The 16,241-nt window shown below is 37.8% G+C and overlaps 1 protein-coding gene across 4 annotated transcripts in view; it reads right to left on the reverse strand.

Annotated features, from left to right (window-relative positions):
• Nucleotides 1-16,241, reverse strand: part of Fbh1 (F-box DNA helicase 1) — a 49,424-nt gene that overhangs the window by 18,112 nt on the left and 15,071 nt on the right. For all 4 annotated transcript variants that reach the window (XM_046442395.2, XM_046442396.2, XM_046442397.2 and 1 more), the window contains 10 exons: nt 12,515-12,645; nt 12,274-12,409; nt 10,763-10,953; nt 8,185-8,277; nt 7,800-7,891; nt 5,781-5,949; nt 4,904-5,126; nt 4,012-4,099; nt 3,844-3,930; nt 2,832-2,968 (listed from right to left, as the gene is read on the reverse strand). In XM_046442395.2, the coding sequence (XP_046298351.1) occupies nt 2,832-2,968; nt 3,844-3,930; nt 4,012-4,099; nt 4,904-5,126; nt 5,781-5,949; nt 7,800-7,891; nt 8,185-8,277; nt 10,763-10,953; nt 12,274-12,409; nt 12,515-12,645 (1,347 nt within the window). The remainder of the gene's footprint in view (nt 1-2,831; nt 2,969-3,843; nt 3,931-4,011; nt 4,100-4,903; nt 5,127-5,780; nt 5,950-7,799; nt 7,892-8,184; nt 8,278-10,762; nt 10,954-12,273; nt 12,410-12,514; nt 12,646-16,241) is intronic.

The following is a 16,241-nucleotide window of genomic DNA, read 5'->3' on the forward strand; positions in this document are numbered from 1 at the left end:
AACCAATCTAGGTGTCCTTCAGTAGAAGAATGAATAAAGAAAATGTGGTACATATATATTCAATGGAATATTTCTCAGCTTTAAAGAAGAATAAAATTATGGCATTTGCCCAGTAAATAGATGGAGTTGGAGAATATCATACTAAGCGAAATAAGCCAATCTCAAAAAATCAAAGGCCTAATGTTTTCTCTAATATGCGGATGCTAATTCACAATAAGGTGGTGGGGGCACTAGAGAAGACTAGTGTTACCTTAGATTAGATAGAGGGAAGTGATGGGAGGGGAGGGGAGGGGATGTGGGGATAAGAGAGAAAACCAAACAGACATTATTACTTTATGTATATATGTGACTACATGACCAATATTATTCTACAACATGTACACTCAGAAAAATGAGAAATTATATCCTATCTATGTATGATATATCAAAGTGCATAAATGTATTCTACTGTCATGAATAACTAATTAAAACAAAAAATTTAAAAACAAATTCCAGTACAGAGCACATTAAAAATATCTGCCCAGTACTTCTCAAAATTATTAAGGTCATCAAAAACAAGGAAAGTCTGAAAAACTGTCACAGTCTTTTCCAAGAAAAGCCAAATAAAACACAATTATATGTAATGTGTTACCCTATATGGGATCCTGGACCAGCCAGAGACACTACTCAAAAACTAACAATATGAATAAACTATGGACTTTAGTTTTGTAATGATGTATCAATACTTGTTCATTATTTGTAGGGGAGGTGGATGAATGGATAAAAAAAAATGTGGCATATGTATACAATAGAATTTTACTCAGCAATAAAAGAGAATAAAATCATGGCATTGCAGGTAAATGGATGGCGTTGGAGAAGATAATGCTAAGTGAAGTTAGCCAATCCCAAAAAAACAAACGCCAAACGTTTTCTCTGATATAAGGAGGCTGATTCATAGTGGGGTAGGGAGGGGGAGCATGGGAGGAATAGATTAACTTTAGATAGGGAAGAGGGGAGGGAGGGAAAGGGAGTGGGCAGGGGATTAGCAAGGATGGTGGAATGTGATGGACATCATTATCCAAAGTACATGTATGAAGACACGAACTGGGTGTCTACATACTTTATATACAACAGAGATATGAAAAATTGTGGTATATGTGTGTAATAAGAATTAAAATGCAAAAAAAAAGTACACATATAAAGACATGAATTGGCATGAACACACTTTATATACAAAGATATGAAAAATTGTGCTCTATATGTGTAATAAGAATTGTAATGCATTCCACTGTCGTATATTTAATAAATCAATTTAAAAAAAAAGTAGGGGAGGGGGAGGGGCTGGAATTGTGGTTCAAGTGGTAGAGTGCTCACCTAGCACACATGAAGTACTGAGTTTGATCCTCAGCACCACATAAAAAATAAAAATAAAAAAATAAAGATATTGTGTCCACCTAAAACTAAAAAAATATTTTTTAAAAAAGTAGGGGAAACTGAGGACGGGGTATATGAAAACCTTCTGTACTATCATCTCAAGTTGTTTGTAAATCTGAAATTGTTCCAAAAAAAAAAAATGTCAATTAAAAACAAAACTATTCTGAACTAATGCCACCCTAAATCACTACAGCAGATAGGAACTCAACAGAATAGTCACAGAGAAGTCCACAGACCTCTCAATAACATAACAAAACAGTGGAGTTTACACTTTAATACAAACGACACACATCTCCTCTAGGGATAGAGAGTTTATTAAAAGCAGTGATTCTCAACAGCTAGTCTCAGGACCCTTCACATTTTCACAAAATACTTAGGCTTCCAAAGAACTTATTTATGTGAGCTATACCACAGTAGACACTTGAATCCATTTAAAAATCATAAAAATGCACTGCGTGATAATGTAAAGAATACTTTTTAAAATCATAAGTATATTTTTCAAAAAAATATTAACAAGAGGGCACAGTAGCTTTTACAAATCTTTTTAATACCCAGCATTTCATACTTACATCTGCATTCAGTCAGTTGTGATACATTATCTTGGCTGAAGTTTATGAAGCAAATTCAGCCTCACACAAATGCTTAATAGGAAAGGTAAGAATATTTCATCACCTTTTTGCATAATTGCAGACACTGTGAGTATGTCATATTCACTGTGGCAGATGCATGGTTTGCTAAATTTTAATTTTACTTGAAAGTAAGCATTTTATCTTTGGCAACACACACTTATCTAGTTTCCTGAAGTCACTGCTCATCTCACTCATCTTTGAGAAAATGCCAAACACTCAATTCCAAATAACCACAGATGGTCTGTCAGTTATTCTTTCAAGTAAAAAACCATACAAGAAAAAAGTTTAGCCCACAACTCAACTAAAACAGTATTTTTCCTAGGACACCAATGGGCTTCAATCTTTAGTGGAAATGCTTTGTATGTACTTCTCATGTCGGCACACAGAATATTAAGGACATGTACTCAAGGGTCATCAGGTCATGAAATTTAATCATTATGGCTTGCTTCATCACGAAGGTCATTCTTAAGTGAAATGCTTTTTTATATTCTTTAACTCTGAATGTATTGAAAGAATGTAACTGCTAGTCCAGTTTGGTGCCAAGGCCTTGATTCATTAGCACAAAGTGTCAACAAAGCAGAAAAGGCAAATAACTATTATGAAAAGTTTTGACTCTGCTGACCTCCCGAGAACCTCGCTTTGAGAACTACTGCTTAGCAGTAAGGACAGGCTATGTACTGTGAACCTAGCGTATTACCTGCACAGTGCCTGGCACATAAAAAACTAGGAGGATAAATACAATGCTTGCTTATATGCTCCTGGGGACTCAGAAGCAGACAGAGCTCTTACCTGTGTGAGATAGAAGACGTGTGTGTGGGGAACTGTGAACAGAGCATTGACTGCACCACGGAAGGTATAGATCTGTTGGTGTGGGTCCCCTACAAAGATCTTCCCACATGGCTGAGATAGAACTATATTCATGATAGCTGAAACCAATAAAGCAAATAGTGAGAAATCTTAAGGAGTTCAACATACATAGCAAAAAGAAACTGTATGTAAGAAAGAAAAGCATAAGAATGCTTTCACAAAAATAAGCCAGCCAACAATGGATAACAAAGTTGTCTTTTCCTGCAGAACAGGCATTCAATCAAAAAAATAATTCTGTAATGGAAAAAAGAATATTTCCTGGTCCTTGGAATGCAGATTACTTTTAGTCCTAAGTGAACTATAGAGTCTAAGAAATATAAGAGAGAAATATAAAATGAGATAAATTATCCTCAGTCTTTAATAACACCCCAAAATTACCTAAAAATCATGTTCATAATACTGTCTATTCTCTGGTAGCCACTTTAGAAATCTACAACACAAGGGGCTGGGGCTCAGCAGTAGAGTGCTCACCTAGTGCGTGCAAGGCCCTGGGTTGGATCCTCAGCACCATATAAAAAAATAAATAAATAAAAACAAAGACATTGTGTCCAACTACAACTAAAAAAAAAAAAAAAAAAAAAAAACATAAAAAAGAGAAATATACAACACAAAACAAATTTCACTCTAAATTGCCCACCTTTTCCTACTTAGCATAAATTTAAGTCCCTATCATATCATCTGATGCCCTACTCAGTTACCACTTTAAGAACAATTTCAGCAAAACATAGAAAGATAAACCTGTTCTGGGTAAGGGAAACAAGACAACTGTTGAACTCCTAAGTCAAATAAAAGGGATTTCTGAATGACTAGTATTTGTTCCTCTTCTTTATCACAAATAAGAATAATCAACTTATTCCACACATATGTCCTCTTACATAATCATGATGCTGTTTCTACGTATTTGAGACTACTGATGTCCTGAATAGTTTATCACCTGGGGTACAGTCCTGGGCCTCATCCACAAAGATGGCGTCAAAAGAGGCAAGCAAAGGCTTGCTCAGCTGCCAGAGTTTCAAATAGCCTGAAAGAAGGGAGCAAGAGTTATAACTCACAAGGGAAGCAGTTGTATTTATAAGACACCAATGTCTGGACACTTGCCTACCATCATGAGTCATTTGGTAAGCCTCTTCTTTGCATTCCCCTAGCTTCCGCATGTTGTCCCAGAGTCGGCTTGCTTCAAGGACACCATTCTAGAAAGCACGTGATATAGTAAACCAAAGTTTAAGGGCCCAGAAAAGACTAAAATCACATTTTCACTTAGTGGAGCAAAGGCATCATCACAAAACAGAGAGGCCAGGCACCTCCTTAAACTCCTAGGATCCCACAGTAATGTTTGAACTTCAGGAAGGGTCTAGAGGACAGAAATGAGTGGTAAGTTAAAGCCATCCAGGCATGGCAGAGAAAAGATTAGAGATCACAACAGCTGAAACAACAAAATAGTCCAAATGTTTTTCTAAATTTATGACTGACACTTTAATTCAAAAAAGGATGCAAAGGCCAGGCACAGTGGTCCACACTTATAAGCCCAGTAAGAGGCCAACCTCAGCAATTTAGACCCTATCTCAAAATAAAAATTAAAAAGGTCTAGGGATGCAGCTTAGTGATAAAGTGCCCTGGGTTCAATCCCCAGTACCAAAAAATTAATAAATTTTTTTTTAAATGACGAACAATTGAAAAGACATGATAGCGTCACAGAAGATATAGATTTTTCCACTAGTAAATCTATATATAAAGATCAGATTCTGGGTCCAGAACATCTCACAACCAGCTCTTATAAACTGTGGGAGGTCACACAATACCTGTTCTCATCTGTTAAAAGGGAGGACTACTACAAGGATTAAGTGAGATGTCTATGAATACCATACAATTCACAGGTGTCAGGAAAGGCCCACAGACTTACCTGCTTATCTTCAACTTCCTATGAGCAGTTCTAAAGAAGTAAAAAAACAGAAACCATATCGGATTGTTAATGTTTAAGACATTTAGATACTTACCAGCTTCTCACTCTGTTCAACCATGACTCTCTGTCCTTGGCTGTTCTTACACCAAATAGGCACATGATCAATTGTCAGCTCTTCATCAGCCGAAGCAAAGAAGTTTTCTAAAGTCTTACACACTAGCTTGGCCCTTATGAATCCACCTTTCCCTTCAGCAAGGACGGAATTAACCATAAAGGGTGTTAACTTAAAGAGATTCAACTTCTTCTTCAGCTGGTACCTGTAATGCACATCCCAAATGAATAGCAATTGGCTTTATTGCAAATGTGCTGAGTGTCTCCCTGTCTCCCCCATTATTTCCAGAGACACCAGAAAGTCACTCCAGGTGTTATATACAGGTGAGACAGAATGTTTAAAAGCTATAGGAGTTCTGCAAGATCCATGTCTGATTTGAAAGGGCTTACACCAGGCTTTTAGGAAATCACATACCACAACCTAGAAGAGGATCAGTTCACAGAAATACCATCATCACAAGGTATGGTCTATACTCTTAAGTGACTCCCAAAAGGACTCAAAGCTTCTTGAAACCTTCATGTCCATGAAACCTCAGCTGAGCCTTCTCTCCACCCACATTTTTAAGGAAAGCCAAAAACTAATCAGGATATAGGATAGCCTGAATTTTAAACAAGACATTTTGACTTCCTATGCTTCAGTTTCAGAAAAATGAATGCACCCTCAATAAGGTACTGCTATATGTAAATTATTTTACAGGATAAAAGTACATATCAGTAGAGCTATCTATCTCCTCCCTGCAAACAGAGATAACAGCATTACATTTTCTTAAGAGTTATGGGGCACGTTCATATGTGATTAATAATCATCATGCGAAAAGAGCAAAAGAACTGACAATGACACCATCCCTGGCAATGCTCACTTCCGCCCAACGTGTCCATAGGCCATGGAATGAAAGGTTTTACAGATGACATTGCTGGGAAAAACGAGCTCAGCCTGCTTTGCGATGCTCTTGTTGAACGTTACATACAGAAACCTGCTCTCAGACCACTTCTCAGCGTACTTGACCAGGGTAGAGGTCTTCCCAGTGCCTGTGGAAGCCAAGAGGAGAGGATGTGACCCTCTGACCAGGGAAAACATGCCAAAGGATGCCCATAAGGTCTTGTTCAGACTTATCCCACCTCAGGCTTGAGACCAAGACAGGGACACGTTTTCAATACTGATAAAAGTGGTGCCACGAAGAGAGCAGCAAATTTTAAGTCAGATTAAGGTGGGCTGGGATTTTGTCTCCAGCAGATCTTGCTGGAGCTTCAGTTTGCTCCTTAGCAATATGTGGGGACACTGAACTGTGACATTTATAAGGGCAAAATTAATCATCAACTACCCAGCAGCAGGAACTCAGTAAAGGGCAGCTATGGCCAACCTAACTGCCATTTAAACCTCTAAAGAAGAATATGTAAATGGGACTCAAGGATTCTTCTGATCTATTCTGAACTCTCTTGTCTATTTCACCTCTCCATGATTCTTTCAATTATTCAGTTATTTCATCTACCTTTAATTTAATAAGTATTTATTGAGCATCTACTCTATATTCAGCTGCATGCTAAGCAATATGAGATATTAAAAAACATATGCTACAATCTAGTTGGGAATAACATACCAATACAAGGTGAAATAAGTGACAACAAAATCAGAGGATATTGATAACACAGTATATTGAAAAAGAATATGGGTTAGAAACAACAAAAAAACTCACCTGTCAAAGAACAAAAATGGTACTTCTTACTCTACTTAACAGGACTGTTCTGAAGACTGATGAAGTCATGTGGAATACTGATAAACACACCTGAGTTGGCTATTGTTACTATACAATATTCAGGGACCAAGTAATTAAAAGAAGATTAGTTAGAGTTCAGCAAATGTATATTTAGAGCTCAAACTCTTGAATAAGGCTTAATCAAGAAGAAACAGATGGTGCAAGTTAACAGAGCATGGCAAAGACGACGGAGAAAAGTAGGGTGGGGGGCAAGGGAGGAAGAGGAGAAAAAGCAGGGAAGAGAGAGGAAAGGGAAGAAGACATTTCTTTCTCCAAAGAGAAGCTTCTCTAAAGCTTTGCATTCTGGCTCTATCATTGACTTGCTTATTTGACCTGGAACAAATATGAGCTTTAATTACTTTATCCATAAAGTAAGAATAACTAACCAACCTTATAGAATGTTGCTAGGACAAGCAATCTGCAGGCACACTAAAGGCATTTAATAAATTGTTGTTAGCAGAACAGTCAGGAAGAATAGTAGAAGGAAGGGATTACAGATAAAGAAAATAGCACAAAGTTTCAAACAAAAGACTAACCAAGTACCTGAGAGACTGTAAGGAGATCAGCTCAGCTGATCTGAGGGACCCACAGTGACAACATATTTAGGAAAATAGCTAGAACCACATGGAGGGAGGGCCCTTTAGAAAATACCCTGCAAAATCAGGGAGCTACTGAAACCCTTTGAGCAGATTAACATGTCCTGCCTCTGCCAAAAGCAAATGGTGACTGTACATGTGCAATGATAAATGACTGGCTCAATCAATCCCAGTGATAGACCCCAAAAACGAATTCCTATGTGCTACTTGTCCAAATAGGAATTCCAGTGTGGATGTTCCCTGGAGTAATAAGAGAAAACAAGGAGTCCTTGGACAATCACTTTTGAGATTATTTGACCAAGGTAATCTGATAAAAGATAAAGGTATAGAGCTGGGAATGTGGCTGAGTGCTAGGGGGCTTCCCTAGCATGAGGCCCTGGGTTCCTTGCTCAGCACCACCAAAAAAAAAAAAAAATCACGGTACAGATGCTCTGGCAGGTAGCAATAAAGAGATGTAGTGGTAACAGGCAGGAAACAATGACATTGTGAACCTGATGCTCTATTCCAGAAACTAAGATGAGCTCCTTACCTGCAAATGCCATAATTTTTACCACCTGTAGAGGCTCCATCTTATGGTTTAGAATCAGTTGTTGCTCATGTGTAAGCTGGATGGTCTTCTTTCTATAATCATTAAAGAACAGAAATCAGACAACCTAAAATAGGCAAACTGCATAAATGAAAGTTGACTCAGGCCTCCTCTTAGAGGGACAAAAATACCCTAGATTGTGAGGCTGGTTAAACAACTCAGTAAATCTTTAAAATCACTGAATACACTCTTACAAAGGCAGAAATTTACATAATGTAAATTATGCCTCAATAAAGCTGTTAAAGCAAACAATTTTCCTTATGTGTGTATGAGAAAGAGTCACAAACAGAAGAAAAACCACACACAAACATTCATAATATATACATACCCTGGCCACACAGATGGTTCCTCTTGAACTTTGGTGGCCTGAGTACAGGAATTCTCCTGAAGATACAGGCAATAGAAAATGTTGTAATGAATCCTAATGGGGAACAAAATCAGATTTAGAGACTTTCAAATTTAAGTCATAATTTGTATCTTATTTTTTCTCAGATGTATTTAAACTCTTTATCATTTCTAAAAAGAAAGTATCTATTACCGTTTGAGACAAAGATGGAAAGAAAATAATTTAGATCATCTCTATAGCTGACAAACATACTCTCGGGGACACACAGTTCTAAAAAAGGTGCGTTGCTTCTATGTGGAACATCAAAAGGAGAGTGAGACCAGGACATGCCCTTTAGGCAACAAGAGCACTAGCTGTGACCTTAAGAGACAATCAAAGAAGCAGTAAGAACCAGGGGAAAACAACTATAAACTCTGCTCCCAGCAATGAGAGTCCCTTTCTCATAATACAACCTTGTTGATAAACCTAATGTCCTCATCTTTCTAAACAGTTCCATTGCTGCCCATGTCTTGTAAAGTAATGCTGGTTTAAAAGTGTTTAAGCTTCTAAAGGAAAGGTGCTATTGTGACTAATATGATTACAGACACAAGAAATCAAAGCAGCCTCCAAGTCACCAAGATGACAAAGCTAAATCAACAGAGGTCAAACTAAGTCTACCATAAACTAATCCAAAATCTATACATGTACACGCCCAAACTCCCTGCATCACCAATTCCCACAACCAAGCACACTGTGCTGACCCAGAGTGAGAGGAGCTAGTGTCCAGGCATCAACTCTTTTTAATGCAACAGATACTTTAAGAAACACATTATTTCAGAAAAGCAGGAAGATATACATGAATGAAACAAAAATCAATTATCATATTACTACAGACTAAACTGTATGTCCCTCTGAAACTTGTAAATTGAAACTCAAACCCCAAATGTGACTGTTTGGTGTAAAGAAGCAATTAGGGTTAATGAGGTTATAAGGTTGGGGCCCTCATCCAAAAGGATTATTGTCTTTATAAGAGGAGATTTCACCAGGCTCTAACTCCTTGCATGTTAAGACACAAAGAGGAGGTGACTGTCTGCAAGCCAGAAAGCTGGTTCCTCATCAGGAATGGACTATACCGCCACCTTATTCTTAGACTTCCAACCAAGAACATAAAACAAATGTCTATTGATTAAGTCACCTATTCTGTGGTACTTCATTATGGCAGCCTGAGCTAAGACATATCTCCTGTTCCTCGTCTATATCCATGTAAACAGGCAGATGATTCATATGTCTAGACTTGCATATAAGAACATTATTCAACATTTGTCCACCTGAGTCCTATCATAAAGTTTCTTGCCCCTTGCCTTGATGTCATGGAGAAACCAGTTAACAAAATGAAACTCAAATCAGAAAAACAGCAAACACGTGGACATTTCTGGCAAATAATGTTCCCTCCTTATACATGACCAAGGATGACTGGTTCATCTGGTATAGCCAGTCACGTTTCTTTTGGGGCTCATTCCAGGATTCACTATCCTTCCCCAGAGAAGAGCAATCTTCTGTGAGCTCTCCTGCTTCTTCTGGATCCGCTGCATTACTGAGCTGCCTGGCTTCACCACAGAGGAACAGGCCAATCCACTCGGGGCTTCATTCTAACTGTGGCCTACAAGATCTTCCCTTGCCTACTCCCCATCCATCTCTCATTATCTTACATGAGCCTCTCTCTTATTCCCTGCACTTTCCCACACTAGGCTTTTTTCTTCCTTATATGTTGCAAATTCATTTCTGTCCTTTGGGCCCTTAAATGATCTATTCCTTTCTTAAAGGCTCCCGCTACAAACTTCAAAATGACGGCTTCTCCTTGACATTCAGATGTTATTTCTCAGAGAAATGCTCTTTTCATGCAATATAAAACAGGGTTGCCACCTCCCTCTCATGTTGCTCTCTTCTATCTTCCCTACACTACTTATCACTAAAATGCTCCACATTTACTTATGTATTTGTCTTCCGTCACTAGAATAAGAATCTTATATTTTTCAGTGAATTGCTAGTGCCTGCATGACTATCTGATAGGTGGCAAATGCTCAATATTTGCTGGATGCACATATCCCTCTGAACCTGACCTGTGCACACTTCAGCACTCTGCTAAGAGAAACCACAGAAGTCACTCTGAATTAGTAACCCATACACTAGTACCCTGCTTACACTAAGTGATAAAGTATATAAGACTTTTCCACAATTTGTAACATCCAGCACAAGAGTGAGAAATGGAAAACACCGTCAGGTGTGAACAAAGACAGCCTTTGTTAATGAGTGGACTTCACCTAAGGCTTCAATACCCATGAACATAAAATCTGCCTCAGTGATATTCTACAGTAACGTAACAATTTATATTCATAAAGCATGCTTACTGCATCTCCACACTGAAACTTCCCAGTCTCTTCATCTACAGAGGAAAAAAATTGAAGCTAACCAGTTTTAATGGTTGCTGGATACTAATGTTGGTGAGTGGCAGGATGGGGGCTATTACCAAGTCTGAGACCTTCTCACTTATCACAGTGTCTCGTCCCTTCCAGGGCATTACCTATTGCTGATGTTAATCCCCTTCTCCCTCATGGCGTAGAGGAGCACGGCTATGCAGTAAAAGGTCTCGGTGACATCTGGCATGGTCACTGTAGAGCTAGGTCTCCTGAGGCAAAAGAGCAGCTGCTGGATGTCATTCACACTGCTGGAGAGGAGCACCATGGCTGCCACCAAAGCCCAGACATTAACACCCTGCAAGGCAAGGTGCAAGAGATAGGAGGAGAGGCCCAGACACAGGCCACAACCAGGAAGAACCACACCAGAGAACTAGTGAGCAAAGCCAAGTCTAGGGTTCACGTGCTACCTACTCCATCAGAACTGAGCCCATATTTCTCAACTCATCTATGGGAAACAAGAGAACTTTTTCCTGCCCTGAATTCCTTCTTTTCCTCGCTTTTGGATTTGAGATCTTAGTTTTCTTTAATTAAATAACATATATAACGTATCTAAAAGAATCTTGCATAGAGAGGACACTCTAAAAACACAAGTTCCCTCTCACCTCCCCATCTCTCCAGGTAAGTGTAAGTCCTCAGGTACACAAGTACTCAGCAGAATCAAAACGGGTAATTGGCTAATGAGTTCCTACCTGTACTGAACAAAAGTTAGAAATATAAAAGAAGACTGTAGTCTTTAGGGAGGACATCAATACTGATAACTTCCTAGAGTTGTGATGTTAATTTACTTTTGTTATTTTACAACTGTTAAACATTAAACAGTAAATAAATTACTTAAAATGGATTTATGAAGACAGTAATGCTCCATTTAGTAATATCTAAGTAACCGCTCATTAATGCAGGAATAATCAATAATGGACACATCTTTATCATTCTGACATTACCAAACATCTCCTTGTTAAAGAATGCATTCCAAGAAATAGAAGTCCGATCTTCCTCTCGTTACAACAATCCTGGGAAAGAAAATGTGCTGCACCACCATCTGCAATCATTTTACTCAGGAAAGAAATGGGATAAAGATGCCAGGACTTCTAGTCCTATGTGGCTGGCAGAATGCTGGAAAAGGTGGCAGGTACCTTCCAAGACAAAGCATGAGAACCCCTGAGCTGGGTGAGAAGCAATCAGACTGAGATTCAGGAGAAGTTCCAGCTTCTCCTTACCTCACTGTTTTGGTAGCAAGACCCTTCCTTAAATTTCTTTGCCCTTTCAAATAACCAAAGCTGACAATGGAATGGGCTGTTTTGTAAAGAAATTCTATTACTGAGAGTGTTTAGAGGTTAGATGACCCCCTTTTAGGAATATTTCACAGAGAATTCCTCAACAGACTGGGAAAATGTTTCTGCAAAATCCCTTCCAAATTCAAGAATCTACAATTTTATGGTCTCTTTTTTTCTCTAAGGTGACCAATGACAAGATTAATGCTTCCAAGCATTCAGGGATACATAAAAGTTTTGAAAATGAATATAATCTTCAACTGAACCTGATCACCAATGTACTTTCTTCTAGTGGAAAAAAGATGCCACCATCCCCCCCTGTCCCCCAGATCCTCTTAACACACCCCAGCAGCCATGAAGAGATCAGGCAGGTACTGACGCACGCACGCCTCTGCCTCAGGAAGAAGGGGATGGTCCCTCAGACTCCACAGCACCCTCTCAGGGTCTACGCTTGGGGAGCACTTAGTGGTGGCTGTGTATCTGTAAAACATTCAGAGAAGAGTCCACAAGAAAGATGATCATAAGCAATGATGTGTGAGGAAGGACTTGGAAAACCATTTCCCTCATAGGAAGAAGGAAGCTCACCGTATAAGGTTCAGCACACACAGGTCTGACTCCTTCTCTATGCCACAGCTCAGCAGGATGCCATCCACCTTGCCAACTGCTTGCTCTTCATTCATCAGGTATCGATGATACAGCTTTTTCCAAGGAATGAACTATATAGTTAAAATACAAAAACAAAAATAACATGCAGGCAATGATTAGTACAAAGTAGATTACATAAACCCACACAATCTTCTACCAGTTGAAAAACAGTTATAGGGCACAAATTATAAGCTGAACAGATCATATAGAAATATTACACAAAGGTTGGTTAGAAACTAGAACTGGGTCTTGTTTCTAACACTAACTAGTTATAGTCTGGGAAAACCTAGTGCTTCAGTTTCTATATCTGGAACATCAAGTCACTAATAGAGTTTCAATGAGGATAAAATAATATGACAACTGTTGCTATACTAATATCAGACAAAGCAGATTTTAAGTCAAAAATTGTTACATGAGACTTTAAAGGATGTTATATAATGAAAAAAAGGTCAATTTACCAAGAAGATACAATTATAGATATGTATCAAACACCAGAGCTCTTAAACAAACAAATGAAGCAAATACTGATAGAACTGAAGGAAGAAATAACACCTAATTTCAAAGGATGAAACCAGACAGAGGATGAATAAGAAAACAGGACTGAAACAACACTACAGACTCATAAATCTAACAGATATTCAGAATGCTCCACCCAACAACAGCAGAATATATATTGTTCTCAACATAAAACTAGTGTTGAAAAGTTTTAAATGGGACTGGGGTTGTGGCTCAGTGGTAGAGCACTCGCCTCGCTCATCCAAGGCCCTGGATTCGATCCTCAGCACCACATAAAAATAAAATAAAATAAAGTTTAAAATAATGAATTATGAAGTATCTCTTAAAAAAAAAGGGCTGGGATTGTGGCTCAGCAGTAGAGCGCTCGCCTAGCACAGGGTTCAATCCTCAGCACCACATAAAAATAAAGGCATTGTGTTATGTCCATCTACACCTAGGAAATAAATATTTTTTTAAAAAAGGATTTAAAAAAAAAAAGAGTTTTTTTAATATTTATGTTTTAGTTGGACACAATACCTTTATTTCACTCATTTATTTTAATGTGGTGCTGAGGATCGAACCCAGGGTCTCTCAACTGCAAGGCGAGCACTCTACCGCTGAGCCACATCCCCAGCCCCCCCCCAAAATTTTTTAAATGACTGAAGTTACACAAGATATCTTCTCAACAACGGGATGAAACTAAAAATTAACAAATCTGGAAAATATATAAATATTTTTATATAGAATTTAAATAACACATGCTTAAAACAACCAAAGGGTCAAAGAATAAATCACAAAGAAAATTAGAAAATATGAGAGACAAATGAAAATGAAAACACAACACAGAGGTATGCAATGAAAGCACTTAGATAGGAAAGTTTGTAGTTATAATTACACTTGGAAAAAAAAAAAGAAAGATCTGAAATGGACACTGTACCTATACTCAAGGCACTAGAAAAAGCAGCAGCCCAAAGTTAGCCAAAGAAAGGAAATTAAAAAGATCAGAGGAGGTGTGGCATGGTGGCAGAGGACATGCCTAGCATGTATATAATGCCCTAGGTTTGATCCCCAGCACTGGGGGGAAGGGGAGAGGTGTGTAAAAAACATTAGAACAGAAATAAATGTAGAAGAACAAAATAAAAAAATTTAACAAAACACAAAGTGCTGGGTTTTTTAGGCAAGAAAAATTTAAAAATTAAATTGGGGGCTAGAGATATAGCTCAGTTGGTAGAGTACTTGCCTCGAATGCACAAGGCCCTGGGTTCAATCCCCAGCACCACACCAAAAAAAAAAAGAAAAGAAAATTTTAATAAGCCTTTAACTAGACTAAAAGAGACCATTCAAATAACTAAAATACGAGATAAAATAAGGGACATTAAAACTGATGCTACACAAAAGGATTATAAAAGAGTACTATGAACAATGATATACCAATAAATTGAGTAATAGAAGAAAACAAATTCCTAGAAACAAACCTATTAAGACTAATTCATAAAGAAATAGAAAAATTGAACAGATCAATGAGTAAAAATGGATTAGTAATTTAAAAACTCTCAAAGAAAAGCCTGTGAACAGATGGCTTTGCTGGAGAATTCTACCAAACATTTAAAGAATAATCAACATTAATGTTCCTCATATTCTTCCCCAAAACCAAATCGAGGGAACATTTTCAAACTCATTCTATGAGGTAAGCATTACCATGATATTAAAGCCAGACAGAGACACTAAAAGAACAGAGCCTGAGAACTATGACAGATTGCTGAAAATAAATACATCATGTCATTGTTAATAATGATAAAATCAGCCTTATCTACCATTTCAATAGGTAAATACAAACTGGACACTGTCCCAAGAATCTTCAAGAAAGTAAGAGCTAGGATCATGAGCAAAGAATGAAGCTGGAGTGATGCTGAAATTTCCTCCAAAATCTTTTGTTTAGAAGAAAAATTTTCGCTATCTTGATATATCATGCACTCCCCATCCCTAAATGTTTAAACATCAGTATGTTGAAGGGAGATTTAATCTCTGTATTTCTGACTTGTCCCTGATAGGTAGTCTAAGGGATAGGTAAGCTAGCAAAACATTCTCTAGTCCTCAGGTTTACCTAAGAACCCAAACCTGGACTAGAAAGGAGGATAATGAACATAGGACAGAGAGCCAAAGCAATAATATGACCAACTGTAGCATCAAGAAATTTTTTCTAAGAGTAGAAGTTCCCACTATCAATCTCAACAGGTACTCGAAGGTGATTCCAATGCAACACTCAATGATCACCTGTTCTCTCTCTATAAATGGTAGGACACAATGGAGAATGCAGAAATGAATAGACAATCAGCTTTCAACAAATGGAATAACCAACTTAAATCATCAGCTTCTAAGAGTGAGAAAATAAGCTTAAGCAGGGAAGAAAGCTGTCTAAAACTATAATACAGTATGTGATAAATTATGTTAAATGAAGTATAAATTGCTATAGTAACACAAAGAGGAGACAATGATTAACCTCAACAGGATGAAATGAGAAACAATGGTGAATACAGAGTTAAGCCTTGAACAGAGATATAATGGACCCTTCAAGTGGAGTGGGGAGTTTAGAGCATGCCATGGTGGGCCAGGAACATGCAGTTTACAATCGAGACAGAACAGAGATGAGCTGAGATGAACAGAACAAGGAGACTAGAATGACATAGGGGACAAGCCGGAAGGCCTGAACCTAGAAAGTCCCAAGCTTTCAATTTTGTGAATATTTCATCAAATTTGATACAGGTATATTAAAATGGGACAGAGATCATAACCTTGAGATTGTATTAGTATTATTATTTTAGTACATATTATGCAATTATAATTAACTATAATTTAATTTTTATTTATTTACTTGTGTATGTGTGTATATGTTACTGGGGATTTACCCCATAGGCTCTTTACCACTGAACTACATACCCAGCCCTTTTAAAATTTACAGACAGGGTCTCATTAAGTTGCTGAGGCTGGCCTCAAGCTTGTAATCAATCCTCTTGCCTCAATCTCCCAAGATGCTAGGATTATAAGCATGTACCATGCCCAGCTTTTTTTTTTTTTTTAAACATGCTCCACATCTGGAATGATGGGACAAAAATAGATTAAATGCCCTTTGGAATATGGACATTATTCTGAAAGGAAATGAAAAACCACCATT

This window comes from Marmota monax, unplaced genomic scaffold, assembly GCF_021218885.2.
Source record: "Marmota monax isolate L192 unplaced genomic scaffold, Marmota_monax_Labrador192_F-V1.1 WCK01_AAM20220418_F8-fsc00072, whole genome shotgun sequence".
NCBI classification, from domain to species: Eukaryota; Metazoa; Chordata; class Mammalia; order Rodentia; family Sciuridae; genus Marmota; species Marmota monax.